Here is a 27,076-nt window from a genome sequence, read left to right on the forward strand (position 1 = left end):
GCAGCTGCGAGAAGTTTGGCTACGGGGTGATGGTGACACAGGTGGCAGCAACTGCTCCGGGAGTTGTGGCTCTGCACAGTTCAGGTACTATTGCAGTTATTTGGACACAACAAACACTTGTCAGCTGTGATGCTTAAGGCTTATATTATAAGTTGTTGTTGTTGTTTTTGTGTTGTCGGTATAAAGGAGACTTAAGGCAGCTTAGGGAGAAATGTATTTGTCAAACCGTTTTTGTTTGGGTAAGAAAGAGTAAGAAGAGGCGTTCTTTTTTGATAAATGGATTCACATATCAGTTGTATACTGATACTAGGTTTATCCATATGCAAAAGGCTCCAGGAAATACCGTACTCTTGTCAAAAGAGGTCAAAAAATGAAGCTAGTGAACAAATATTTTAATCCTGCATTCTTTCTATTGGCTAGAAGGGGCGACTCAACTGGTTATGGGAAAAGAAGTCTGATTACTTATCAGCCCTTCGCTTATAACAGCACCGCTGCGTTCTGAAACCTATTCTCTCCTATGACTTTACCCACGCAAGAACAGTTCCCTGCTGTGTTGAGCAGCGCTGGCTGTGGAGCACTCATGTGTTCCATGATGTGACATATGTTTGTGCCATCGATAAAAAGGCAGACTGACAGAAAGAAGGATGACCTCAAAAAGTGATATAGTCCAGACAGAGCTTACAAATGATGGGCCATTTGCTAAACCTGCAGCACACACTGCTTTCTATGTGAAAGAACCATTCTGTGAGAAAAACTCTACTGCTCATTTGATCTATGACCTCTGAAAAACAGTTCATGATTTCCATTACTATTCAATTATATAAAAAAAGTACATTCCCTGGGTTATACAGCACTGATATGCAAAGCTTAATTGTATATCTGTAACTCTAGAACTGCAGTATTTATAGTTTTCTTAGTTTAATATTTCAATTTCATATTCTTCTTCTAAGTATAAAATCCCTTTTGTTATATTTGTCTCGTTAATTTAACTGAAATACACTGAAAATTGCTCACAAATTAAGGTTTATGTGTCAATACAAATGCAGGTTTTATTGCTGGGAGCTTCCCGTGATGCACTGACTATTTCTTCTTCCATGACACTAATGTTTTGTCTTTGCTTCATCATTTATGTACTGTACTGTATCCCCAGTTTTCCAGCGAGGGCTGCGTACATTTTGATTGCATTAACGTTTTTATCCAGCCTTTATGTGCAAGCTTGAGCTGCAAAATTCAAATGTAGTTACTGACAGGCCAAAGTGCAACAGGGAAGAGATTAAATGGGATCAAAGGGAGTGGCATTATAAATTCCTTCCTTCCTGAGATTCAAATCCTCCAATCAAAACGGTGCCAGCAATGCAAAGACAGATTTCTTTAAAAGATTGCACACAATAACAAAGTCAGTCGTTTATTTATTAAAGCACTGTTAATAATTTTAGTTGCTGCTATTTCAAATAAATGTTTGGTACAACAAATTTCTCCGTGTTCTGTCTCAGGCTTTATTCGGGCCCTGGTACTAGAGCTATGGTCTGTTCTTGAGTGCAGCAGTGACGACATCAGAGTGGTCCGTCCCAAACCAACTCCCATTGACCCCACAGATAGGAGTTGCATTAAGGTATTGTATGTATGTGCGTGCGTGTGTGTGTGAGAGAGAGAGGGAGAAGGAGAAACTTCCTGGAGCCCACAATGCCCCAATTTTTAGATATCTACATAATAGTACAGACACAGATCTCTTAGAAGTTTTGCTTTTCCATCATGTTTTTAGCTCACTGGTTACAAAGGTGTTTAAATTGATTAAAATTAAATTGATTCCAATTATTATTAACCCAGGACTCAGAATAGTGGTCCATGTGTTGCTGTGATACCAGCAGCCATGTAGAAAATTCACTTGTGAATATTCATATTTAAGAAACTGGCAATAGTGATTTTGTTAACAAGAAAGGCTTTTTGCTGATTGGTTTATGGGTGTCTGGGCAAATAAGCCTTACTTTCATAAGACTGCATTTTTAGTTATGTTTTTGGCAGAATTTCTCTCAGGAAAGCTTCAACAAGCTCCAGCGTGAGCCTGTCTGTGTGTGTCTGATGCTTGGCCTCTGACAGCAGCCAAGTCATCTCTCTCAGAGAGACTAGCCAAGTGAATACGGACAGCCAGTGATGTGTAAACTGTGTCCTGCCACAGGCGACTTTAAAGTCTGCCTTATCAGTGGGTTATACATATATGCTGAGGTCAAAGGAAAACTAAATATACACACACCAGCACTTTGGTGAATTAACTCGAGTCTTTGCTTTAATCTGTGCTAAGTACAGTAGGAGGTTTGGTAGTACATATGAAGATAAGTTCACACATGCACAGAAACATCAGAAGACACATGAAAGTATAGATATTTCTATTTTAGAAAAAAAAATCCATCGTATCTTGTTTTTTTCTTTACGTTTCTTTGAAGCTGTTTAATATAATCTAAGTTGTAGCTCGTTTGTGCAAGTGTCTCTCTTTTTTTCCTTTGATGCTTTTGATGATATGTTTTCCCTGTTCTACCAGACCCAGTGAAAAATGCAGGGAGCTTTCCTGTAGTTTAATATTCTTCAGGCTGCAATAGGTTTCTGCTCAACCACTCTGCTCAGAATATATGTCTTATTCAGTTTTGAGAGTGTGGTAAACCATGTTTTATCTTTGCAATCATAAATTCTTTTTACATTTTGTTTTGCTTTGAATACTACAGATATTATTTGTCATATTATCGGTAGTGTTTGTAGTTGAATAGTGTTATATTATTATTATGTGTTAGGATTTGATCAATCCATGACGTGCACAAATGCATTCACAATGGTCTTTAAAAGCAAATACATTTTTTCTCTCTAACAGCTGCTGTATTTACTTTCCTCTTCAGTCCTTCCTGTACTTGGTCAACCTCCTCTCCTCTTCCCAGTCGGTGTGGCAACTGCTGGGCCGACAGTCTTTGGCCAACAAAAGCGAATACACCCTGAGGGAGATGCCAACCTCCATACCTGTAAGTGTTTTTCTTCTTCTTCTTTTCCACACACTGCAGTTTTTTTTTGTCATCCATCTGAGGGCATGTTTGCACTTTTTATTTGGCCTCCAAACACCACCCACCCATTTGTTTTACTTCAAACGCATTCAAATAAACCCTCTCACACTGAGACTGATATACGTTCTCCACCTTACCCATTGTAAATTTCCACACAGTTTTCGTTTTGCACCCTATCCGGTGCATTCTTGTTCAAAGCCTCTCATTTTACTCCACAGGATTTGATTGACAGACTGATTGCCGTGAATTCGGATGGGAAGATTCATTCTCTCTTCCACTACGAAGAGAGTCACACATTCGGCCTAAGGTGGGATTCATTATTTTTTTCATATTACTTAACATCAGTGGGGAAGTAGACGATATCAGATTATCACCTGGTGACTGCACACACACTTCAGCCTCTGGCAATAGGAGACTGGCATGGTGACGTAATCGGCCTTAAAATGCGGCCTTTAAGGCTGCAGACCCTGAATTGGGATACAGCCTCTGAATCGCTGCATCTTGTAGCTGTGTCGTCTTAAATTGGTCATGTGATTTTGACGCGCCGGCGCGTCCGGCAACCCCAGAGGTTTAACTTAATATTTAAGTGTCTCTTGGTTTTAGACTAGTTGTTTAGTCTAATTTGATGTTTTAAACCAGAAAAGGAAGAAGAGGGCTTAGAATTACAGGTAAGAACTGCTCAGTGGTATGTGATAAACTGTAAATGTAAAGCTTACAGGTCAGTCCTCATGTTTTTAAATCAGATTTTGAGTCTGTACATGGCACATTATGCTTTTGCATGTTGTGAAATGTGCTGCAAAACAAACTGAGGTAAACTAACTGGTTTACTGTGATGGATTTAAAGTGTGTGTGACTGGTGCGCAGTGGCTGTGGTGCTCACGGTCAGAGTTCAGTCACAAAGAGGGTAACAGAGATGAATTTAAAGTTAAGGTGATGGTGCTTAGATTCATTCACAGACTGAAACCTTCACACCAACTTTATCCTGTGTCTCTTAGTTTTAGACTAGTTGTTTAGTCTATTTTGATGTTTTAAACCATATCACAGGGTTTTTACTTCACCATTTACGGGGTTTTAACAAGCAAACAAAAGACAGATCGTGATGTTTGAAAATGTTTTGGAAATATTCTTTAAAGATTAGATGTAAAATACGCAGAGGATAAATTCAATTGGTTTATTAGTTTATTACATAAGTTGAAAAAAAGTTAAACAAGTAAATAAAGAAACAACGTAAAAGAAAAGTAAACAAAACAAATCGGTAAATAAAGGAAAATGGTAATAAGAAGGGGAAAAAAAAGAAAAGAGAAAACCCCAACAATCCCCTCTGAGCAAGCACTAGGCGACAGTGGGGAAGAAAAACTGCCTTTAAACGGGCAGAAACTTCCGGCAGAACCAGGCTCACGAGGGGCAGTCAACTGCCGGGACTGGTTGGGGTGAAAAAAGATGAAGGAGAGAGGGAAGAAGTGTTAGGAGAGAAGGGGAGAGGAGAGGTGAAAATTAAGATGGAACAGAGGTGGAGGGAGACGAGGTGACGTCAGCAGTAGAAAAAATAGAAAGAGTAGAAAAAGCAGGAGTGTCCCTCCTCCAGAAGAAGCGGAAACGTTTTTTCTTCTTTTCCATGAGCTTTTCCACGACCACTTTTTTCTCTAGGATGAGGGTTCTCAACTGATCGGTTGTTTCTTCAACTTCCTTCTCAAGTTTCTGGCATCTTTGCTCCATTTCTTTTAATAGATTGCACTTGTCTGTATTTTGCTGTTGTTTTTCCTTGTGCATCTTTTCTAACTGCTCATTTCTTCTTGTGATTTCTTGAAGCTTACGCTGCAGGTCTTCATTTATTTTCTCTTGTTGCTGCTTTTGTGCAAGCATTTCAGCGTTTTCACACTTCAAGTTGTCTGAGTTCAACAACATCTCATTAATGACCTCTGAGTGTTTTTTCGCCATTTCATTGATCCTACGCTGCATCTTTGAACGTCGTTTTTCCAATACTTCTCCTTCCAGTTCAGGTGTTCTGTCCTTCATTGTATTAATTTGTTCAGTTGTAGATTTCTTCTCTCCAAGTCCTGGAGAATACGTTTTTTTTCTTTTTCCTGTTGCTCTTTCTCTTGAAGAAGCTCTTTATTTTTGCACTCTGTTTCATCCAGCCTGACTGGATTTGGATTTATTGAAGAAGGACCACCAAAATCTTTGTTCTATTTGGTGTACATGTTAAGAGTTGCTGGACTAACAGTTGGTTTGATTTGCTTCAGAGAATCCTCAAAGTCTTTTATCTTAATGTTGCGCACCTCAGCAGCAGCTATAACACGGACTTGTTCTGGTGCCAACTCTCTTATTGGGCCAAGTGCAGCATCTTTGGCTAATGCTGTCAAATCGCTCCCTGAATATCCTTCAGTCACTTTTGCAAGACAGGACAGTTCGTCTTGGCTCAGTGGACTCCCGTGCGTTCCCAAAAGATTTTTCAGCAGCGTAAATCTTGTCTTCTCATCGGGTAAGGTCACATATACTCTTTTTGCAAAGCGCCTTAATATTGCTTCATCGAGCTCCTGGGGCCTGTTCGTTGCTCCCATTACAAGTACTCTGTCATCCTTTCCTGACTGCAACCCGTCAAACTCAATGAGGAACTCAGTTTTTAAACGGCGAGAGGCGTCGTGCTCCCCCTCCCTCCTTTGACAGAGCAAGCCGTCCACTTCATCGATGAAGATTACTGAGGGCTGTCTCTCTCTTGCAACTGCAAAGAGTGCTCGTACGAGCTTCTCGCCTTCTCCCACATATTTGGAGGTCAAACTAGCAGCACTGATGTTGAAGAATGTTGCATTAGACTCTGCAGCAACTGCTTTGGCGAGCATGGTCTTCCCATTTCCTGGTGGGCCAAATAAAAGCAAGCCACGTGCAGGAGCTCTCAGACCAGTAAAGAGATCAGGTCTTAAGGCAGGAAGGATGACAATTTCTTGAAGTGCTTGCTTTGCCAGATCCTGCCCTGCGATGTCATCAAATGACACAGTCGCTCCACTGTATACAATTTCATTTGTAATTAAGCTGACCAGTTTACTGTCCACATTCTTTTTCATATCCCTCTTCGGGGGCTGTTTCACAGCTGCCGGTCTTCCATTCTGAGTTTTTCCCACCCGAGCGGTTTTCTTTGCATCAGTTATTCTTAATGGAGGTCTTACAGAAGTGGAGGGTCTGATGGTGGTGGAAACACCTGCGGGTTGACTTTTAGGAACTGACTTTGGCTTACTTGCAATTGTTTTGGTCGACATTTCTCTTGCGCGACTTCCCCCCTGTTCACAGTCATAACACGGTAAACTAGTCATAAACGAAAACGTTTAGGCTATTTATCGCATTTAAAGGTCTTTCTTTGGGACAACGTCACAGAACACAGAAACGTCACAGGGCTTTGGAGCGTGATGTTACAGAGGTTTACAAATACTTTCAAATATAGCTCTGGTCGAACGTTTGAAGGCTGCGAACAAACTGACTAAAACTTGCTGCTCCTGACCCCTATTTATAGAAAAACTTCAAAGGCTCAAAGGCATGTGCTTGTGACATCATCACATGTCCTTGTGACATCATCACATGTCCTTGTGACATCATCACTCTTCATGAATCAGATTGTCACATGACATTTTAGAATGGGGATGTTTTTTTTTAAACCGTTTTCAAATTTAACCCTCTGTGGTCCAGGGTATAATTGGCCGTTCTTGACTATTTTTGATTTTACCTCTATATTTCACCTTTAAAATATGTTTTTCTTGCCTTATTTGGCACCATTATTTTCAGCACAACCTCAAATATCTGAAATTTGAGTTATTGTTTTCATTTTGGTATACTATATTAGCACAGTTGATCTAAATTAATAACACAATAAATTGTGTGTGCATCTCCTGTTTTGTCATGGTTGTATGTCCCGGTTCGTGACAGGCTGCATGAGCTCATCTGGTGGGAGTGTAGTACTGTAGTATTTCAGGCATAAAAACGTGGTTTTCACAGACCTTGTCACAGGGTCTGAGTCTAAGATTCAAATTGTAAACACACAAACACTCAGGCTTGCTGCAAACCTTAGCTGATCCCCCGTGGGCTTAATTTACTGCCATTGTTTACGCACCATTGTAATTGCTTCTCTAGTTTGGCATTACACTTTAATTATGGAATGTAATTATATTTTGTCTATTTTTAGTTGTGGCATTGTGTTGTAATTAATGAAGGGCCTGCACACTCCAATATCAATTTACAATTTAAATTCTCCACAGCATGTTTAACTACATTATGTTGTGCCTTTCCAGAATCCCAGATTTACTTACACATCTCCCTTTATGATACATTAGTACTACATTTGACCTAAACCTTTTCCATCCTTTTTCCAAACTCTCATTCATTTTTTACCTGATAACCAAAAACTGTGATAGTGAAAGGCTGAAATATTTCTAGGGGTATGAGATTTCTGTGTGTTTTCTGTAGGTGAGCAGCTGCGAGAAGTTTGGCTACGGGGTGATGGTGACACAGGTGGCAGCAACTGCTCCGGGAGTTGTGGCTCTGCACAGTTCAGGTACTATTGCAGTTATTTGGACACAACAAACACTTGTCAGCTGTGATGCTTAAGGCTTATATTATAAGTTGTTGTTGTTGTTTTTGTGTTGTCGGTATAAAGGAGACTTAAGGCAGCTTAGGGAGAAATGTATTTGTCAAACCGTTTTTGTTTGGGTAAGAAAGAGTAAGAAGAGGCGTTCTTTTTTGATAAATGGATTCACATATCAGTTGTATACTGATACTAGGTTTATCCATATGCAAAAGGCTCCAGGAAATACCGTACTCTTGTCAAAAGAGGTCAAAAAATGAAGCTAGTGAACAAATATTTTAATCCTGCATTCTTTCTATTGGCTAGAAGGGGCGACTCAACTGGTTATGGGAAAAGAAGTCTGATTACTTATCAGCCCTTCGCTTATAACAGCACCGCTGCGTTCTGAAACCTATTCTCTCCTATGACTTTACCCACGCAAGAACAGTTCCCTGCTGTGTTGAGCAGCGCTGGCTGTGGAGCACTCATGTGTTCCATGATGTGACATATGTTTGTGCCATCGATAAAAAGGCAGACTGACAGAAAGAAGGATGACCTCAAAAAGTGATATAGTCCAGACAGAGCTTACAAATGATGGGCCATTTGCTAAACCTGCAGCACACACTGCTTTCTATTAAATACTGCACGTGCAAAGTATGTATAATATGTGCTTGTCCAATAGATATGCTGTCTTAGCAGCTATTTACAATGTTACATAAGAAACAAATGTGGGATCCAACCACCATGCTACTAAAGAGACACTGTGCGTTTCCCCTCCAAAGCAAACCCTCCACTTCAGTGATGGAGTCATGCAATTATTCTACTGGGGTGAAGACAGTTTAATTACAGCATCACTGCAATAACAGTATCCATCCAAAAAAAAAAAAAACATCAAATAAAATTTTAATTATTTCTAAATAAGAAATTCGTGATAAAACAGTTTTCCAATTAACCACTACATAACAGTAGTGTCTAGTTCTTATTTGGTAGGAAATGTCCACCAGTGCTGTAACGTTTTCAAAAATAATAGTAAAAGAAAAAAAGCATTTTGATGAAAAACTAAACCAGCGTGACCTACTGTACAAGTTTGTTTAGGCTGCTTTTGCAGCAGTGCTCTTTATAAAGTCTCCAGGGTGTGATAGTAATAAATCATCTGTGAATGAAACCTTTTACACGTTTAAAATCACTTTGTCTGCCATAGGCAAGAAATCTGTTCCTATAAATACACCGTTTAATTATGTGTTCGCATTGCAACTGCTGCTCTGCCAGAAGTGTAGGTAGAGCAAAGTCAACCTATACATTATACATATCCTCATATTTGAACATTCAATATCAATATATTTTCCACATATTGTGAATATAACGCTGAGTCCTGCCTGACAGCACATTCCCATGAGTGTGCAGAGAGGGAGAAACACGCAAACACCGTGACGAGACAAGAGCACGGGCAGTGTGATGTTACTTCACCTCTAGATGGCACTATTGCACAACCTACAACCTTCTGCATCGTTTCACTGGAATGGATGACAAGTACAGTGCAAAAACAATAACAGGAACAAACTGAGTCCGATATGATATACATATTTATGCCAAAAAAAAATGCCCGTTTGATCTTGTGTTTCCATGTAGGAACAGGGAAAAATGTCTATATTGTGTTGTCTGGTTCACCTCGGCAGAGTTCTATGGCTTTGGCAGGAGGGTTGAGAGGAAACAGAAAGGGCCTTTACCGCCTGCACCTGGCATGTTTGTGATGAAGCAGCTGCCTCTACTCCTGCTGAGCCTCCTCCCTGTACCTCTGAACCCGAGTGAGCAGAGAGCACCGACGGTCATGCACACACACAGATACTGTACACTTCAACAGACACTGGAGATACAAATGATGGGCCATTTGCTAAACCTGCAGCACACACTGCTTTCTATGTGAAAGAACCATTCTGTGAGAAAAACTCTACTGCTCATTTGATCTATGACCTCTGAAAAACAGTTCATGATTTCCATTACTATTCAATTATAAAAAAAAAAAAGTACATTCCCTGGGTTATACAGCACTGATATGCAAAGCTTAATTGTATATCTGTAACTCTAGAACTGCAGTATTTATAGTTTTCTTAGTTTAATATTTCAATTTCATATTCTTCTTCTAAGTATAAAATCCCTTTTGTTATATTTGTCTCATTAATTTAACTGAAATACACTGAAAATTGCTCACAAATTAAGGTTTATGTGTCAATACAAATGCAGGTTTTATTGCTGGGAGCTTCCCGTGATGCACTGACTATTTCTTCTTCCATGACACTAATGTTTTGTCTTTGCTTCATCATTTATGTACTGTACTGTATCCCCAGTTTTCCAGCGAGGGCTGCGTACATTTTGATTGCATTAACGTTTTTATCCAGCCTTTATGTGCAAGCTTGAGCTGCAAAATTCAAATGTAGTTACTGACAGGCCAAAGTGCAACAGGGAAGAGATTAAATGGGATCAAAGGGAGTGGCATTATAAATTCCTTCCTTCCTGAGATTCAAATCCTCCAATCAAAACGGTGCCAGCAATGCAAAGACAGATTTCTTTAAAAGATTGGACACAATAACAAAGTCAGTCGTTTATTTATTAAAGCACTGTTAATAATTTTAGTTGCTGCTATTTCAAATAAATGTTTGGTACAACAAATTTCTCCGTGTTCTGTCTCAGGCTTTATTCGGGCCCTGGTACTAGAGCTATGGTCTGTTCTTGAGTGCAGCAGTGACGACATCAGAGTGGTCCGTCCCAAACCAACTCCCATTGACCCCACAGATAGGAGTTGCATTAAGGTATTGTATGTATGTGCGTGCGTGTGTGTGTGAGAGAGAGGGAGAAGGAGAAACTTCCTGGAGCCCACAATGCCCCAATTTTTAGATATCTACATAATAGTACAGACACAGATCTCTTAGAAGTTTTGCTTTTCCATCATGTTTTTAGCTCACTGGTTACAAAGGTGTTTAAATTGATTAAAATTAAATTGATTCCAATTATTATTAACCCAGGACTCAGAATAGTGGTCCATGTGTTGCTGTGATACCAGCAGCCATGTAGAAAATTCACTTGTGAATATTCATATTTAAGAAACTGGCAATAGTGATTTTGTTAACAAGAAAGGCTTTTTGCTGATTGGTTTATGGGTGTCTGGGCAAATAAGCCTTACTTTCATAAGACTGCATTTTTAGTTATGTTTTTGGCAGAATTTCTCTCAGGAAAGCTTCAACAAGCTCCAGCGTGAGCCTGTCTGTGTGTGTCTGATGCTTGGCCTCTGACAGCAGCCAAGTCATCTCTCTCAGAGAGACTAGCCAAGTGAATACGGACAGCCAGTGATGTGTAAACTGTGTCCTGCCACAGGCGACTTTAAAGTCTGCCTTATCAGTGGGTTATACATATATGCTGAGGTCAAAGGAAAACTAAATATACACACACCAGCACTTTGGTGAATTAACTCGAGTCTTTGCTTTAATCTGTGCTAAGTACAGTAGGAGGTTTGGTAGTACATATGAAGATAAGTTCACACATGCACAGAAACATCAGAAGACACATGAAAGTATAGATATTTCTATTTTAGAAAAAAAAATCCATCGTATCTTGTTTTTTTCTTTACGTTTCTTTGAAGCTGTTTAATATAATCTAAGTTGTAGCTCGTTTGTGCAAGTGTCTCTCTTTTTTTCCTTTGATGCTTTTGATGATATGTTTTCCCTGTTCTACCAGACCCAGTGAAAAATGCAGGGAGCTTTCCTGTAGTTTAATATTCTTCAGGCTGCAATAGGTTTCTGCTCAACCACTCTGCTCAGAATATATGTCTTATTCAGTTTTGAGAGTGTGGTAAACCATGTTTTACCTTTGCAATCATAAATTCTTTTTACATTTTGTTTTGCTTTGAATACTACAGATATTATTTGTCATATTATCGGTAGTGTTTGTAGTTGAATAGTGTTATATTATTATTATGTGTTAGGATTTGATCAATCCATGACGTGCACAAATGCATTCACAATGGTCTTTAAAAGCAAATACATTTTTTCTCTCTAACAGCTGCTGTATTTACTTTCCTCTTCAGTCCTTCCTGTACTTGGTCAACCTCCTCTCCTCTTCCCAGTCGGTGTGGCAACTGCTGGGCCGACAGTCTTTGGCCAACAAAAGCGAATACACCCTGAGGGAGATGCCAACCTCCATACCTGTAAGTGTTTTTCTTCTTCTTCTTTTCCACACACTGCAGGTTTTTTTTGTCATCCATCTGAGGGCATGTTTGCACTTTTTATTTGGCCTCCAAACACCACCCACCCATTTGTTTTACTTCAAACGCATTCAAATAAACCCTCTCACACTGAGACTGATATACGTTCTCCACCTTACCCATTGTAAATTTCCACACAGTTTTCGTTTTGCACCCTATCCGGTGCATTCTTGTTCAAAGCCTCTCATTTTACTCCACAGGATTTGATTGACAGACTGATTGCCGTGAATTCGGATGGGAAGATTCATTCTCTCTTCCACTACGAAGAGAGTCACACATTCGGCCTAAGGTGGGATTCATTTTTTTTTTCATATTACTTAACATCAGTGGGGAAGTAGACGATATCAGATTATCACCTGGTGACTGCACACACACTTCAGCCTCTGGCAATAGGAGACTGGCATGGTGACGTAATCGGCCTTAAAATGCGGCCTTTAAGGCTGCAGACCCTGAATTGGGATACAGCCTCTGAATCGCTGCATCTTGTAGCTGTGTCGTCTTAAATTGGTCATGTGATTTTGACGCGCCGGCGCGTCCGGCAACCCCAGAGGTTTAACTTAATATTTAAGTGTCTCTTGGTTTTAGACTAGTTGTTTAGTCTAATTTGATGTTTTAAACCAGAAAAGGAAGAAGAGGGCTTAGAATTACAGGTAAGAACCTCAGTGGTATGTGATAAACTGTAAATGTAAAGCTTACAGGTCAGTCCTCATGTTTTTAAATCAGATTTTGAGTCTGTACATGGCACATTATGCTTTTGCATGTTGTGAAATGTGCTGCAAAACAAACTGAGGTAAACTAACTGGTTTACTGTGATGGATTTAAAGTGTGTGTGACTGGTGCGCAGTGGCTGTGGTGCTCACGGTCAGAGTTCAGTCACAAAGAGGGTAACAGAGATGAATTTAAAGTTAAGGTGATGGTGCTTAGATTCATTCACAGACTGAAACCTTCACACCAACTTTATCCTGTGTCTCTTAGTTTTAGACTAGTTGTTTAGTCTATTTTGATGTTTTAAACCATATCACAGGGTTTTTACTCCACCATTTACGGGGTTTTAACAAGCAAACAAAAGACAGATCGTGATGTTTGAAAATGTTTTGGAAATATTCTTTAAAGATTAGATGTAAAATACGCAGAGGATAAATTCAATTGGTTTATTAGTTTATTACATAAGTTGAAAAAAAGTTAAACAAGTAAATAAAGAAACAACATAAAAGAAAAGTAAACAAAACAAATCGGTAAATAAAGGAAAATGGTAATAAGAAGGGAAAAAAAAAGAAAAGAGAAAACCCCAACAATCCCCTCTGAGCAAGCACTAGGCGACAGTGGGGAAGAAAAACTGCCTTTAAACGGGCAGAAACTTCCGGCAGAACCAGGCTCACGAGGGGCAGTCAACTGCCGGGACTGGTTGGGGTGAAAAAAGATGAAGGAGAGAGGGAAGAAGTGTTAGGAGAGAAGGGGAGAGGAGAGGTGAAAATTAAGATGGAACAGAGGTGGAGGGAGACGAGGTGACGTCAGCAGTAGAAAAAATAGAAAAAGTAGAAAAAGCAGGAGTGTCCCTCCTCCAGAAGAAGCGGAAACGTTTTTTCTTCTTTTCCATGAGCTTTTCCACGACCACTTTTTTCTCTAGGATGAGGGTTCTCAACTGATCGGTTGTTTCTTCAACTTCCTTCTCAAGTTTCTGGCATCTTTGCTCCATTTCTTTTAATAGATTGCACTTGTCTGTATTTTGCTGTTGTTTTTCCTTGTGCATCTTTTCTAACTGCTCATTTCTTCTTGTGATTTCTTGAAGCTTACGCTGCAGGTCTTCATTTATTTTCTCTTGTTGCTGCTTTTGTGCAAGCATTTCAGCGTTTTCACACTTCAAGTTGTCTGAGTCCTGGAGAATACGTTTTTTTTCTTCTTCCTGTTGCTCTTTCTCTTGAAGAAGCTCTTTTTTTTTGCACTCTGTTTCATCCAGCCTGACTTTCAGCACTTCGTATTTTTTCTTTATGCCTTTGAGTTGGTCCTGCATTTGTGTGACCCCTTCCTTTTTCTGTCCGAGGATTTGTGCAGTTTGTTCCATAGCTTCATCAAGCGTTCCTTGGAGCGCCTGATTCTTTTGCTCCATGTTTTGGAGATCCCTTTGCATCTCCCCAATAGTAGCATTCGCGCGTTGAAGCTGGGCAGACGTTTCTTTTAATTCAGCACTCTTTGTCTTGTTTTCCTTCATCAGGAACAAAATCTTCTGTCGTGCTTCACCAAACTTTCCTTCCCAGGCCTCACTAATAATTTTTGTGTAAGGCTGGCGTTGCTGTTGTTTTTCCAGCTCTTGATTTCGTGCTTCCAATTGTCTGCACTTCTCCTCCAGTTGAAGCTTCTCTTCTTCAATTTGTTTAATTTTTGCATGTAGGTCGGAGTTTTCCTGTAATGTCCTTTGGACTGATGAGGCACCAATGGATCGTGTCATATCAGGCTTCCCTCTTGAAGTGAGTGGCTGGCCAGACCTCGAAGGAGAGGCAGCAAGATTGTTTATTCTTTGTTGGCATTTTCGTGGATACATTTTTAATCCTGTGCACAGTGACTCTGAAGAGGTTTACAAATACTTTCAAATATAGCTCTGGTCGAACGTTTGAAGGCTGCGAACAAACTGACTAAAACTTGCTGCTCCTGACCCCTATTTATAGAAAAGGCTCAAAGGCATGTGCTTGTGACATCATCACATGTCCTTGTGACATCATCACATGTCCTTGTGACATCATCACTCTTCATGAATCAGATTGTCACATGACATTTTAGAATGCGCCCCCTGCCGCCATCACAGTAGGCCAGACAAAGGATACAGCTTCAGCTATGGTGGTACGTGTGTAGTCGGTTGCAATGTTAGATCTCACGATCGTGAAGGCAAGAAACTGGATTAATCTTTTAATCGTTTTCCATCCTGGCGGCAACGTGAGGGATCCCATGTATCCGATATCACCAAACAAAGACGCCAGGCATGGATTGCAGCGGTGAGACGAGCGGATATCGAGTTCCGTGCAATCCCCAGCTTTTTGTTGGTTTGCTCGCGGCATTTTCTCTCCGGTGAGTTCTAAAGTAATTCATATCACTATCCGATTGTTGAGTCTGACGTCACTAGCCGTGTCTGGGCCTAAACTCTGCTGCAGGTCCATATATCAAATGATCACTGTGGCATTACTGAGAGTTAAAACACTGTCTTAAGTCTTTCATCTTTAATAAAATTATCAGCGTTCTGCTCTACCAGGTGTAACAACTGAGTTAAACATCCAGGCATCCATGACAATGGAATTTATGACATATGAGTTAGAAGTTAGCAGCAAGTTAGCTCGCTAGCTTCTATCTAAATACAATATAGCATGTCCTGACTGCGGGGTTTTGGAAACAAATTAAAACGTACAGCTTTCTTATCACTTCCAACATAAATGAAGACAGAAAACTAAACAGCAGTGACAGTGGCTGCAAATTTTACCAGGGTTTTAGTCAAATGCCCCCCTGTGATTTTACCTGCACCCTGCGATTTGATTTTTAGTTATTTTAACAGCAAACTGAAGAAAAGCCTTGACTCCGTTGCTCCACTCACCACCAAAAAGATTAACGTAAAACATGCATCACCCTGGAGAAACGAAGAAGTCAAAAAACTCAAAAGAAATTGCAGGGCAGCAGAAAGGAGATGGAGGAAAAATAAAAATAATATCAACCATCAAATATTTTCCGAGCAATTTAAAATGTACAATAATACATTAAGGAAGTCAAGAAATTCATACTTCGCCAAAATAATCAGTATTAACAAAAATAATCCCAAGGTCCTCTTTTCCACCATAGATCATTTATTTAACCCTGATTTTAACAGCTCCCAAAGAACCCCCACAGACTCGCTCTGTGAGCAGTTTGCAGACCACTTCAGGGGAAAGATCAGCGCCATCAGATCTGATATTTTATCTAATCGCGATATGATTGTAAACACATCTGAGGGCTCGATTGTACCTGAGGAGACACTGGACAGCTTTGTCCTGGTTAATGCTGAGAACTTTCAGAAGGTTTTCTCCACAGTGAGACCCACCACATGTCTTTTAGATCCAATCCCCTCTTCACTCTTTAAAACACTTTATGGATTTTTTGAGGCTGAGCTTTTATACATGATGAATTGCTCTCTTCAGTTGGGTGTCTTCCCTGCTGCCTTTAAAACGGCGGTGGTGAGGCCCCTTCTGAAGAAGAGCAATTTGGATTGTAATGATTTTAATAACTACAGACCTGTATCCAACTTACCATTTTTAAGTAAAGTCTTAGAAAAACTTGTTTTTACTCAGATTACTGATTTTCTCAATGATAGACAGATCCTGGAGATATTCCAGTCTGGATTTAGGGTGAACCACAGCACAGAGACGGCTCTCCTAAAGGTTTTAAATGATCTTAGATGTAACTGGGACGCCCAAAAGCTCTCAGTCCTGATGCTGCTGGATCTAAGCGCAGCCTTTGATACAGTAGACCACGCTATTCTTTTAAACAGACTAAAACACATGGTGGGCCTCTCTGGTGCTGTACACAACTGGTTCACTTCCTATCTCTCTGACAGATCTTTTATGGTGAGTATGGATACATGCTCCTCTAAGATCCATAAAATGACATGTGGTGTGCCTCAAGGGTCGGTTCTAGGCCCTGTACTTTTTAATTTGTATATGTTGCCTCTCGGCAGTGTCATCAGGAGGCATGGAGTGAACTTCCACAGTTACGCTGATGACACGCAGCTGTACATCTCCGTGTCTCCTGATGACACCAGACCAATGGATGCCCTTTTTAACTGTATCTTGGATATAAGATCTTGGATGGCAGAAAACTTTTTACAGCTTAACCAGGACAAAACTGAAGTTTTAATTGTCGGTCCTGAAGCTCAGAGAGAGAAACTCTTGTCTAAATTAGAGGCATTTTCACTATGTCCTTCGCTACAAGTGAAAAACCTGGGTGTTATTTTTGACTCTGAGCTTGGTTTTATCCCACATGTTAAACATGTAACCAAAATTGGATTTTATCATCTAAAAAATATAGCCAGAGTCCGCCCTATTCTCTCTCGGGCCAACACGGAGATGCTGATGCATGCTTTTATTGCCAGTCGCATTGATTACTGTAATGCCCTGCTCTCTGGTCTTCCTAAGAAGAATATTTCAACTTTACAACTCTTGCAAAACTCGGCAGCTCGTGTGCTGACGAAGACCAGAGGGCGGGCCCACATTACACCGGTTTTAGAATCGCTGCATTGGCTCCCCGTGTGTTTCAGGATCGATTTTAAAGTTCTTTTATTGGTTTTTAAATGTCTTAATGGTCTTGGGCCTTCTTATCTCTCAGATCTGCTTTTACCATACGAACCCTCGCGGACCCTGAGGTCCTCTGGTACTGGCCTTTTGATTGTCCCTAAAGTCAGGACACATACTCACGGAGAGGCAGCTTTTCAGTGGTATGGTCCTCGTCTGTGGAACAGCCTGCCGGAGGAGCTCAGGGCCGCAGAGAACGTACATGTTTTTAAGAACAGGCTCAAGACCCACCTTTTTAATTTAGCTTTTACTTAGCGTTTATTTATTTTTTATGCTTATTTATTCTATCCTGTTATTCTATTATTAATTTAGGATTTACCTAATATTTTTTGATTTTATTCTTATTCATTTTTTAATCTTCTTACTCTATTTATATTTATATTTATATTGTATCCTGTTCTTATTTATTTTATCATTTTACCCTGTATATATCGTATTGCGTCATATCTCCAGTGTTTCCTCGGAGGGCGCTCTCTGCACCGGGGCTGTTATTGACCGTGGCTGCTGGTCTCTGGGGTCCTCTCAGCCTGGTTGGGGGGCTCCTTGGCCTCCCTCCGGCTGTGTGCCCAGCCCGGAGGCTGCGGTCTGTGACCGGCTCCCGGTGCAGACGGCTCTCTGTTATAATGTTTCCTCACTTGGCTCATGCGAGCCCAGCCCAATTTTTACTCTTTAAGTGTGCGCGTGTGTGTATGTGTGTGTGTGGGTGGGGGTGGGGGGATATATGTGTATTGAGAGTGTGGGGAGTGAGTTGGAGGGTGGGGTGGGCTGCTTTTAACTATGTAAAGCACTTTGTGCTACATTTTTTCTGTATGAAAAGTGCTTTATAAATAAAGCTTGATTGATTGATTTGTAGGGTTACTGAAGTTGGGCTAGCTGGTATATAATGATGTGCTACGTGACCGCTAGTAACACAGCTATGTTAGCACAATATAAACACGCTAACTTTTTTTCCACTCGATAAAAGTTAACGTGAGTGTTCTCGGTGGTCAGGAACAAATGTAATCGCATGGCAGGATGCTGTAAAAGGACCAAACCAAAAGGCTTTTAGTGGGTTTTTTTTTCAATGCGCTGCGGTCATAGATAATGAGATAAAACATGCTAATGTGTGATGCTGCAGAACCACGTCATGTCGACTGAGTAGCTTTTGATTTGGCATTATTGCAGGCAAACCAGCATATGAAATGGATGTAACAAATCCAGACTGGGCACCAACACTGCACATGGGGCACGACGACAAACCTGTGTCAGACTCGGACCGGCACGCAAGGCGTATGCAACGGAAGCGAAAAAGAGCACCCATTGCAGGTAAACACCCCCCTCTGAAAACATACTAAATTGCTCTTATGGTACACTAATCCGCACATAACTTAAAGATGAATCACACACCTGTCATTGGAATATTGGTGTACATTAACCTTAAGTCTATGCACTATTTTTTATCTTACAGGCTTGATGATCGATGAAGGTCTGACAGAAGAACAACAACCATGTCATGGAGGCAGTGGACAGCAGTTGTGTTGGACAAGTGGAGGTTGACGTACCAGCTGCAAATGTGGACAGTGGTGATGGGAGTGACAGCGTCACGGAAGCTGAAGGGCAGACGAAGGACTGTGTGTGCAGTCAACAGGGCAGAGCAGAAATAAACCGGCTGTTGGAGGAGAACAGACTGCTTCGAGCACAGTTGCAAAAGACAGAGCTGAATGAAACTTTCTTAAAGGACGATACCGAAAAAGTAAGATATTACACTGGACTATATTGTTATGCTGTCTTAATGTCCCTCTTCAACACTGTCAAAGATTTCCTGCCAATACCGAAGAAACTGACAGGTTTCCAAATGCTCTTACTCACACTAATGCGTCTGAGACTTGATCTTCCAGTCCAGCATCTTTGTCATCTATTCCATGTGTCGCACAAAACACTGTCTTCTGTCTTCACCGATACCATTGATGTTTTGTATGCCCACTTAGGAGCACTGGTGCACTGGCCTGAGAGGCACTGTCTGCAGGCGACAATGCCTCCACAGTTTACTGAAACTTTTGGAAAACGAGTAGCAATCATTGTTGACTGTTTTGAGATTCGAACAGAAAGACCATCTAATTTAAAGGCACGCGCACAAACATACTCTCATTACAAGGGTACACAGACCATAAAATACCTCATCGGGATTACACCCCATGGAGCTATTTCTTTCATTTCCAGGGGATGGGGGGTCGTGCATAGAGCAGGGCGATATGGCCAAAAATATTTATCACGATATATATTTGAAAATTTGCGATAACGATATAACCGACGATATAATTGATGCGAGACAAAATACAACTCCACAACATTACTAGCGCAAAAAGACAACCTTCCATTTATTTTCACTTAAACAAGAAGCTGGTTTTTATGTACATTAAAGCTTTATAAAAATGTAACAGTGCAAATGCAAATTCCTTGCTGAAAGTTTAACCAAAAGGCATTTCCAGTAGAAATGGGCTGACATATCCTGAGCATAACCATGTATAATATCCACTGAAGTTAAAAAGAGGTGCTTTGCAACATTAAACTGCAGTGTGCAGTACGCATTTTTCGGACCATAAGGTGCACGGGATTATAAGGCACATTAAGCGAAACAAAGCAGTCAGATAAATCAAACTTTATTAAACTCATTCTTCTTGCTTCCTCCACTTCTGTACCATTGATTCATTAATGTTGAATTCTCTGGCAGCTGCTCTATTCCCATGTTGTTGCAGTATATTAATGACTAACCTGGTATTGTGGATAGATTATCTCAGTTGTTCTCCTGACTGAAGTTTGGTCCGTTTACAGCATCCTGCCATGCGATTGCATTTGTCTCTAACCATGAAGAACCTTCACGTTAACTTTTATAAGTGGAAAAGTGTTAGTGTTCGTCCTCCAGCTTCACTGTTTATGTTATGCTAACATAGCTGTGTCGCTAGCGATCTCGTAGCACATCATTATATACCAGCTAGCCCAACTTCAGTAACCCTACAAACGTCACTGCTGTTTAGTTTCCTGTCTTCATTTATGTTGGAAGTGATAGCAGAGCTGTACGTTTGATTTTTTTCAGAAATCTCTCAGTCAGAACATGCTATATCATGCTTAGGTAACTAGCGAAACTAGCGAGCTAACTTCCGCTAGCTTCCTGCTAACTTCTAACTCCATTAAATGTAATAACTTTTTGTTTTCATGGAAGTTAAACTTTATAGTTACACCTGGTAAAGCAGCAATGCTGATCGTTTTACTAAAGATGAAAGAATTTAGACAGTTTTTAACTCTCAGTGATGCTGCAGTGTTGTTTGACCTGAAGCATACGGAGTTTAGGACCCAGATTACTCCCAGATTTAAGAGCATCTTAGTCCGACAAATACGACAATAACGACGACCGCTTGCATGTTCTGCAAAAAAATGTGCTTTGTCGTGTATCTGACAGACAAACACCAAACCAGTTCCACATCACGGAAGTTGCACCATTTTTACAAACCAATTCTGGTTCATCTGTTTCACTCAACAATCGGCCATGTGCGTATGAAAACAAAGGCACTGCGCATGCGCGTTTTACTCCCATTCTATCGCGATATTTCATTTTCCTATCGTTGCCTAACATTATACCGGTATTACCGTGAATGGTATAATATGGCCCAGCCCTAGTCGTGCATCAGATAAACACATCATAGAGAGATGTGGCATTCTTCAAAAGCTGTTACCAGGGGACGTAGTATTGGCTGACAGAGGCTTTGACATCAGAGATGCTGTAGGAATGATGTGTGCGGAGGTCAAGATTCCAGCTTTCACAAAAGGCTACTGTCAACTTGATGCAAGGGACGTTGAACAAACGAGAGCAATTGCCCACCTGAGAATTCATGTTGAGCGAGTAATAGGTAGTTTGCGCAACAAGTTCAAAATGTTACACACAGTCTGATTACTCTTATCATGTGAGGCTGAAGACACAACACTTCTTGATAAGATCGTTAAGGTTTGCTGTGTTTTTGTTAATATGTGCCCCAGTGTTGTTGTCAAACCAGGGCCAAATGACACTTGCTCCTGTTGAGTATTCTTAAAGCTGTTCTTTTGGATGTACTGTACATTGTAAATAGTTGTACTTTGTGTGAAGTTGTTTTAATAAAACAAAAAAGAATAGTATATTTGTTTGTTTTTCTTTATTATAGATCTATTCACATGTACACAGCAATCACATAAAAATGAAATGCAAACTATTTACATCGCACCACACAGCTGTCATCAATCTTTAACCACAACATGAAACATTACAGGCTATTTAGAGCAGCACGTTGTTTCGAGAAGTATTTCCCAACAAGTTCAGGAAGGCACATTTTACGAAAGAAGTCTTGTGCTTTCTTTAAGCGCGGTTTCCAGAAATCCACAGCAGGGAAGACGCGAGTCACAGCAAGGTCTCTCTGTGTCCACACAACGAGGCCACAGTGGCTGGCGCCCGTAACAAAGACTCAGCGTCTCTGTTGTGTAAACACGCCAGTGATTGGGGTAATGTGGGTGACTGTGTAGTGTAGTTGGTGTAATAGTTTTCGACTCCACACAGTCACTGCTTTGCTGTGCTTCTGCAGCGTATCCAGTAATGGTGACAAATCCTCCAGCGTTGCAATAGGAAGCTGCTCTTAAGCGCAGAAAGAATTGTTTCCAGGGATTTCTATTTGTATCCAGCTTGGCGTGCAGGATCCTTTGTGTAATCTATGCTTACATATGTATTTTACACACAGACAATGTGAAAAATACAACACATTGCTATGGATTGATGCTGAAAGTGCTAATTGCACTAAAAAATTTAGCTGAAAAAAATAACACCAACTAAATAGATAAGCATGTCTGTTAACAAAAACCCCCAAACGCTTTACCCAACTGGGGTTTTTCAACTACCTCACTGACAGAATGAGCCCAGGTATTGCCAGTGCCACTGATGGAAATGAGCCACAGCAGCTCTTCAGCACCTACAAATGAGACCTGCCCACACCAACAAGCAAGAAGGGAGACCAGGTGGCGAGCATCGCCACACTTTCCAATCCAATAAACTACCATTGCAGTTAGTAGTAAGTGGTTGATTAGTGCAGCAACAACAAAAACACACTGAATGTCATTTTAAAATACACAAAATGTTTTATTTTACATTCTATCGAAGTTCCTGCTGGAAAGTGCTGTACTGTACAAGATGCTTCCCTCACCGCAAACTCAGGTTTACTGCTGGATAAATTTTATTTCCACATTAGTCAACTCAACAACCAAGACAGAGCACAATAGAGACAATAAGGGGGTGGCTGTAGCTCAGGCGGTAGAGCAGGTCATCTGCTGATCGGAAGATTGGTGGTTCGATTCCTGGCTTCCCCCAGTCTGCATGCCAAATATCCTTGGGCAAGATATTAACCCCAAATTGCTCTCCGATGCATCCATCGGAGTATGAATGTGTGTGAATGTTACTTAGAAAGCACCTAGAACAATGTGCTTGTGCGAATGGGTGTGAATGGGTGAATGCACAAGTTGTGTAAAGCGCTTTGAGTGCTCAGAAGAGTAGAAAAGCGCTATATAAGAACCAGTCCATTTACCAATATGTGCACTGGTCTAATGATGTTTATGGCTCCCAAAGTATCGAGTATTGAGGTCTATTGCACTGTTGACTATTTACAAAAGTATTGCACAAAAGGTATTGCACAGTGAGGTGAAGAGGCACTACAGCTTAGTTGTTCCCCCCTCCTTTGTCCTCCTGTTTCCCCTCCCTCTCCCCTCCAGAGAGGAGTTAAACAGTCTGATGGCGTGTGGGACAAAGGAGTTTTTAAGTCTGTTAGTTCTTGTCTTGGGGAGAAGCAACCTGTCACTGAACAGACTCTTCTGGTTGTTAATGGCCGTGTGCAGAGGATGCCTGGCATTGTCCATAATGTCCATCAGTTTCTTTAGTGTCCTTTTCTCTGCCACTGTCACCAGGGTGTCCAGCTTCATGCCGACCACAGAGCTAGCCTTCCTGATCAGTTTTTCCAGCCTGGATGAGTCCTTCTTTGCTGTGCTGCTCCCCCAGCACACCACAGCATAGCACTTTAAGAATCTAAAAGATAACAAAATCTGATAGGTAAAAATAACATTTTGAACCAACTAGGTGGTTCCCAAAAATCTGGCGTGCTGTGAGTCCTTAAAAAAATTGAGGAAACCGGAAAAGTAGCAGGACTAAATAACTCTGTACAGCAGATGAACTGTATCTGGAAATCATGTCCTTAAGATGTAGAAAAATATAAAGAAAAGCAAAGACTTGAAGTACCTGAGAGATGCACTGGCCCTTTAATGGATCCATCTGCTGTTTGCTGAAGCCTCATCAGAAACGGTCTCAGTGGAAGGCTGTCAGGAAGCCATTTTTAGTGAAGAGAAACAGGGAGAAAAGGCTGAGGTATGGTAAATTACACGAGAACTGGACTATATCAGTGGCAACAGGTCTTACAGCATTATGAATTCATATTTGACATTTTTGGTTCAAATAATTGTTGATATGACTCCAACAGAGGGTGTTTACATCCATCTGTAAAACACGATGAAGGCTCTGCCAGTGGTGTTGGGAATCTTGAGAAAGCTGATGGAAATATGAACCAGATATTAAGATTTTCATTAATCATGCAGTCCCAGCTGAAAAGCATCTAGTTGGAAAAGGCATATTTTTATTCATTACGACAATGATCCCAAACACACGGTGAATACAATAAACGTATACCTAGATCAGTCATGGATTGGCCTCCCCAGAGCCCAGACCTCAACATTTATTAAAGCAGTGTGTTCCGGAAAGAGAGAGTCCAGGCTATGTTCGATAGTAAAGGTGGCCATACCAAATATTGACTTTCAAGTACATTTTTGCCTTATGTACTGTATTTCCATTTATGTTTGCACGTTTCAGTGAATTGCTCTGCCTATTTCCCATTTTCCCAGCAGAATATAACGAAATGAGGATGCCTCAAGACTTTTGCAATATTGTATCAGAAGGAGAAAAAAGGTGACAAATGTCCCAGTTCTTCGTGGTTAATCTTGTTAATGTTGCCTTCTGTTTTCTAATGGTTTCCTGCCAAAAACCCTAAAAAAGTGTTCTCCAACCTCGTGAATTGAAAACACTGGATTTGTTATAGAATAACTTCTAATTAGCTATTATTTCACAGAGGAAATAAGATAATCGATAAAAGAAAAAAAGACGTGAAAAGGAGACAATAAAAGAAGCCCCTTCCTTTCCCACATGTGCTAAACTTAGAGCCAAAGCCTCACCCTGCCGCTTTCCGCTTCATTAGAGCTGTTTAAACAAAACAAGTTTAAAATAGGGTTTCTATCTGAAACAGCACATGCAGTTAAAAGGCCAATGTGGAAAATAAATCCTTGTGATTATAGTTGAACAGGAAGCAGCACTTGCTCTGCCTTTCAGCCCCATTGAACAAGACGTCAGCAGCTCTATGGAGGTAGTTTAGTCTTTTTTACAAATTCAAAATTAAATATGCGAGCACTCAAAAATTAAGGTTCACTGAGAAATGTCCTCATTTTTTAAAAAGAAAGGCATATTCCTTGTTATTTAATACAACATTCAATTGATCAGAAATGTTAGAAATCATGGTAAATGGGCTCATCAATACAAAATCATGATTGTCTTTTTAATTGTATAACTTTGTAGACTACTTTTCCCAAACCATCACTCTAGTGCTCCACTGGCACCTCGTATTACTTAATGCAAGTAGTTTACAGGTGTTGTGTCGTGTCTTTCTACAGATGTAGAAAGGTCAGCTACTCAAGAGACCTTCCCCAAATCTCCCTCATCTTCATCTTCGTCAACGAGGCTCTGTCGGTGATCCTGCGCTCAGTCCACTCAGCTGTCAATCACACACTTGCTCAAGGAGGTCATCCTGGTGGACGACAACAGCGATGACGGTCAGTATAGATTAAATATTTTCTTCAGCTAATACCAAATAAGAAGAGTGGCTTTTTCGCCCTCTGATTAGAAGATGGTTTATAGTGAGTGAAACACAGAATTTCCATCTAAAATCCACTGAGTCATCAGCAGGATTTCTACTGAAAGCAACAAAATACACATCAAATTGTCATTCAGCATCCCAGAAATAATTATCTTATACAATAAGTGTCATGTAACCTGAATATAATTATATAATTAAGTTTTATATTATTATAAAACTGAAACTAGTGAATAACCTTTGCACTGTCCTCTTCCTGCTGTGACAAAACAAATTTCCCACGTGTGGGACTAATAAAGGTTATCTTATCTTATCTTATCTTATCTTATCTTATCTTATCTTATCTTATCTTATCTTATCTTATCTTATCTTATCTTATCTTATCTTATCTTATCTTATCTTATCTTATCTTATCTTATCTTATCTTATCTTAAAAAGGTGGCGCGGTCGTTGATGCTCAGGAAGCAGTAGACCCCCGTTGGTGTTGTTTAGAGTGAGTTGGAGCTTAAAACAGCACCGCAGGGAGCTGAGTGAGAACTTTTATGTCATCTCTCTATTTGCATGTGTGCTTCTGTATTTCTTTATTTATCAACTGTGTTGTTGTGGTGATGAATTTGTATGTTTTTTATGTTTGTTTTCAGCTTTTGATAGTGTAGCAGTGACAATAGTTGGCATACATTAGTGGTTATTTAGGATAGGATGAGCTAATAAGCCATCATGTCTTTGTATTTTGCTAGGAAAATGGGAAATAGATGCAGCAGTTTACTGAAACTTGCAAACATAAGATGCCAGATGCATCTCTCAGGTTGTGTGTCAGTTTTGTGTTATTTCTTAAGGACACAACTTTCAAATTCTGTTCGTCTGCTGTAGATGTTTTTATTTAAGCTGCCAGTTCTTTTGTCCTCTACTTGTTTAGTTTCTTGACATATGTCAAGTTTTTGGCTAATAGCTCTTTGGTAATCACCTTGCTGGTGTGTTATCGTTGTCATTTTTTGTGCAGGAAACAAATTGTGTATTTGTGACAAGCTGCTGGTAATGTGCCAGTAACGAATTTGTCCCTTGAGTTAGGTGCCTTTATTATGTGTGAATGATTCATAGGAACAAACAAATAAAGGACTGCACTGAAAATTATAATAAAATGATGTCCAAAGAAAAATTTGAAGGAGCTTCAGAAAGCCTGAAGAACGTGAAATAAATTACAGAATTAAAAGACAGTTCGGTTCCTTGGAAGCAAAATGTAAAGACAAAATGTTCACACATGGCTCTATGCAACTAAATAAGAGCTTTAGGATTGTCTGAAAGTATTTGTTTGGGTTTTTGCTCGTAATTATCTGCTCCACTCTATGTTCACCTGTTCCTTATTACCCGGCTGCTCTAAAGTGATTTCTGCCAATCTTTGTCAGCTCATCTGTGAGCTTGTTTCACTCATGCGCTCTGCAACAGTCCCTCATGTTATTCTCTGCTTCACAGGTTTTTTACTCATTTTCCACCCCTTGGGCTTTGTTCTCCCAATATCAGCTTTATTTAAATAAGCTTTCTTTATGGTGGTTTTGCTGATTTTCTGTATTCATTTGGAAAAGCTTACAAACCTAACACAAATAATTGGGGTATAACCCTCAATCTCATTGGGCCTGTTTGAGTGCACATATGTCAATGAACTTAAAAAGGGCTAGTATGTGCACTTTGCTAAAGAAATGCTTTGATTATATATATATACAGTGAGTATATTTTCATAGGTACAGTGGGGCAAAAAAGTATTTAGTCAACCACCGATTGTGCAAGTTCCCCCACCTAAAATGATGACAGAGGTCAGTAATTTGCACCAGAGGTACACTTCAACTGTGAGAGACAGAATGTGAAAAAAAAATCTTAGACTCAGACCCTGTGACAAGGTCTGTGAAAACCACGTTTTTATGCCTGAAATACTACAGTACTACACTCCCACCAGATGAGCTCATGCAGCCTGTCAC

At 40.3% G+C, this 27,076-nt stretch overlaps 2 protein-coding genes and 2 long non-coding RNA genes across 5 annotated transcripts; 3 read left to right on the top strand and 1 right to left on the bottom strand.

Moving 5' to 3' along the window:
- Positions 1 to 1,507: 1,507 nt before the first annotated feature.
- On the top strand, positions 1,508 to 3,352 carry LOC146653331 (uncharacterized). Its single transcript, XR_014907223.1, has 3 exons — positions 1,508 to 1,612; positions 2,886 to 3,005; positions 3,263 to 3,352. It is a non-coding gene; the product is annotated as an uncharacterized LOC146653331 (long non-coding RNA).
- A 5,951-nt stretch (positions 3,353 to 9,303) lies between these two features.
- On the top strand, positions 9,304 to 12,190 carry LOC146653332 (protein broad-minded-like). Its single transcript, XM_085379729.1, has 4 exons — positions 9,304 to 9,398; positions 10,282 to 10,400; positions 11,672 to 11,791; positions 12,049 to 12,190. The coding sequence occupies exons 1-4, from the start codon at positions 9,335 to 9,337 to the stop codon at positions 12,184 to 12,186; spliced, it is 441 nt and encodes a 146-aa protein (XP_085235855.1). The 5' UTR covers positions 9,304 to 9,334; the 3' UTR covers positions 12,187 to 12,190.
- Positions 12,191 to 13,610: 1,420 nt separating this feature from the next.
- On the top strand, positions 13,611 to 21,297 carry LOC146653333 (uncharacterized). 2 transcript variants are annotated; one of them, XM_085379872.1, is made up of 3 exons: positions 13,611 to 14,908; positions 18,316 to 18,456; positions 18,599 to 21,297. In XM_085379872.1, exon 3 carries the CDS (start codon positions 18,644 to 18,646, stop codon positions 19,427 to 19,429), a length of 786 nt encoding a protein of 261 aa, XP_085235998.1. In that variant the 5' UTR covers positions 13,611 to 14,908; positions 18,316 to 18,456; positions 18,599 to 18,643; the 3' UTR covers positions 19,430 to 21,297. The 2 variants fall into 2 exon arrangements, with proteins under 2 accessions (XP_085235998.1, XP_085235997.1); XM_085379871.1 differs by lacking the exon at positions 13,611 to 14,908 and having other exon boundaries at positions 17,926 to 18,456.
- A 967-nt stretch (positions 21,298 to 22,264) lies between these two features.
- Positions 22,265 to 24,131, bottom strand: LOC146653334 (uncharacterized). The gene is made up of 2 exons (XR_014907167.1): positions 23,432 to 24,131; positions 22,265 to 23,221 (listed from the first exon to the last, which is right to left on the bottom strand). It is a non-coding gene; the product is annotated as an uncharacterized LOC146653334 (long non-coding RNA).
- Between the last annotated feature and the right edge of the window lie 2,945 nt (positions 24,132 to 27,076).

Source organism: Rhamphochromis longiceps, linkage group LG14 (assembly GCF_057381845.1).
Source record: "Rhamphochromis longiceps isolate RC_006_pf linkage group LG14, R_longiceps_female_GT1.1, whole genome shotgun sequence".
NCBI lineage: Eukaryota > Metazoa > Chordata > Actinopteri > Cichliformes > Cichlidae > Rhamphochromis > Rhamphochromis longiceps.

Coding starts and splice junctions, on each gene's coding strand:
- LOC146653332 (XM_085379729.1), top strand. CDS start 9,335: ATGTTTGTGATGAAGCAGCTGCCTCTACTCCTGCTGAGCCTCCTCCCT. Junction 10,401..11,671: donor CAGATAGGAGTTGCATTAAG/GTATTGTATGTA, acceptor TTTCCTCTTCAG/TCCTTCCTGTACTTGGTCAA. Junction 11,792..12,048: donor AGATGCCAACCTCCATACCT/GTAAGTGTTTTT, acceptor TTTACTCCACAG/GATTTGATTGACAGACTGAT.
- LOC146653333 (XM_085379872.1), top strand. CDS start 18,644: ATGGAGGCAGTGGACAGCAGTTGTGTTGGACAAGTGGAGGTTGACGTA.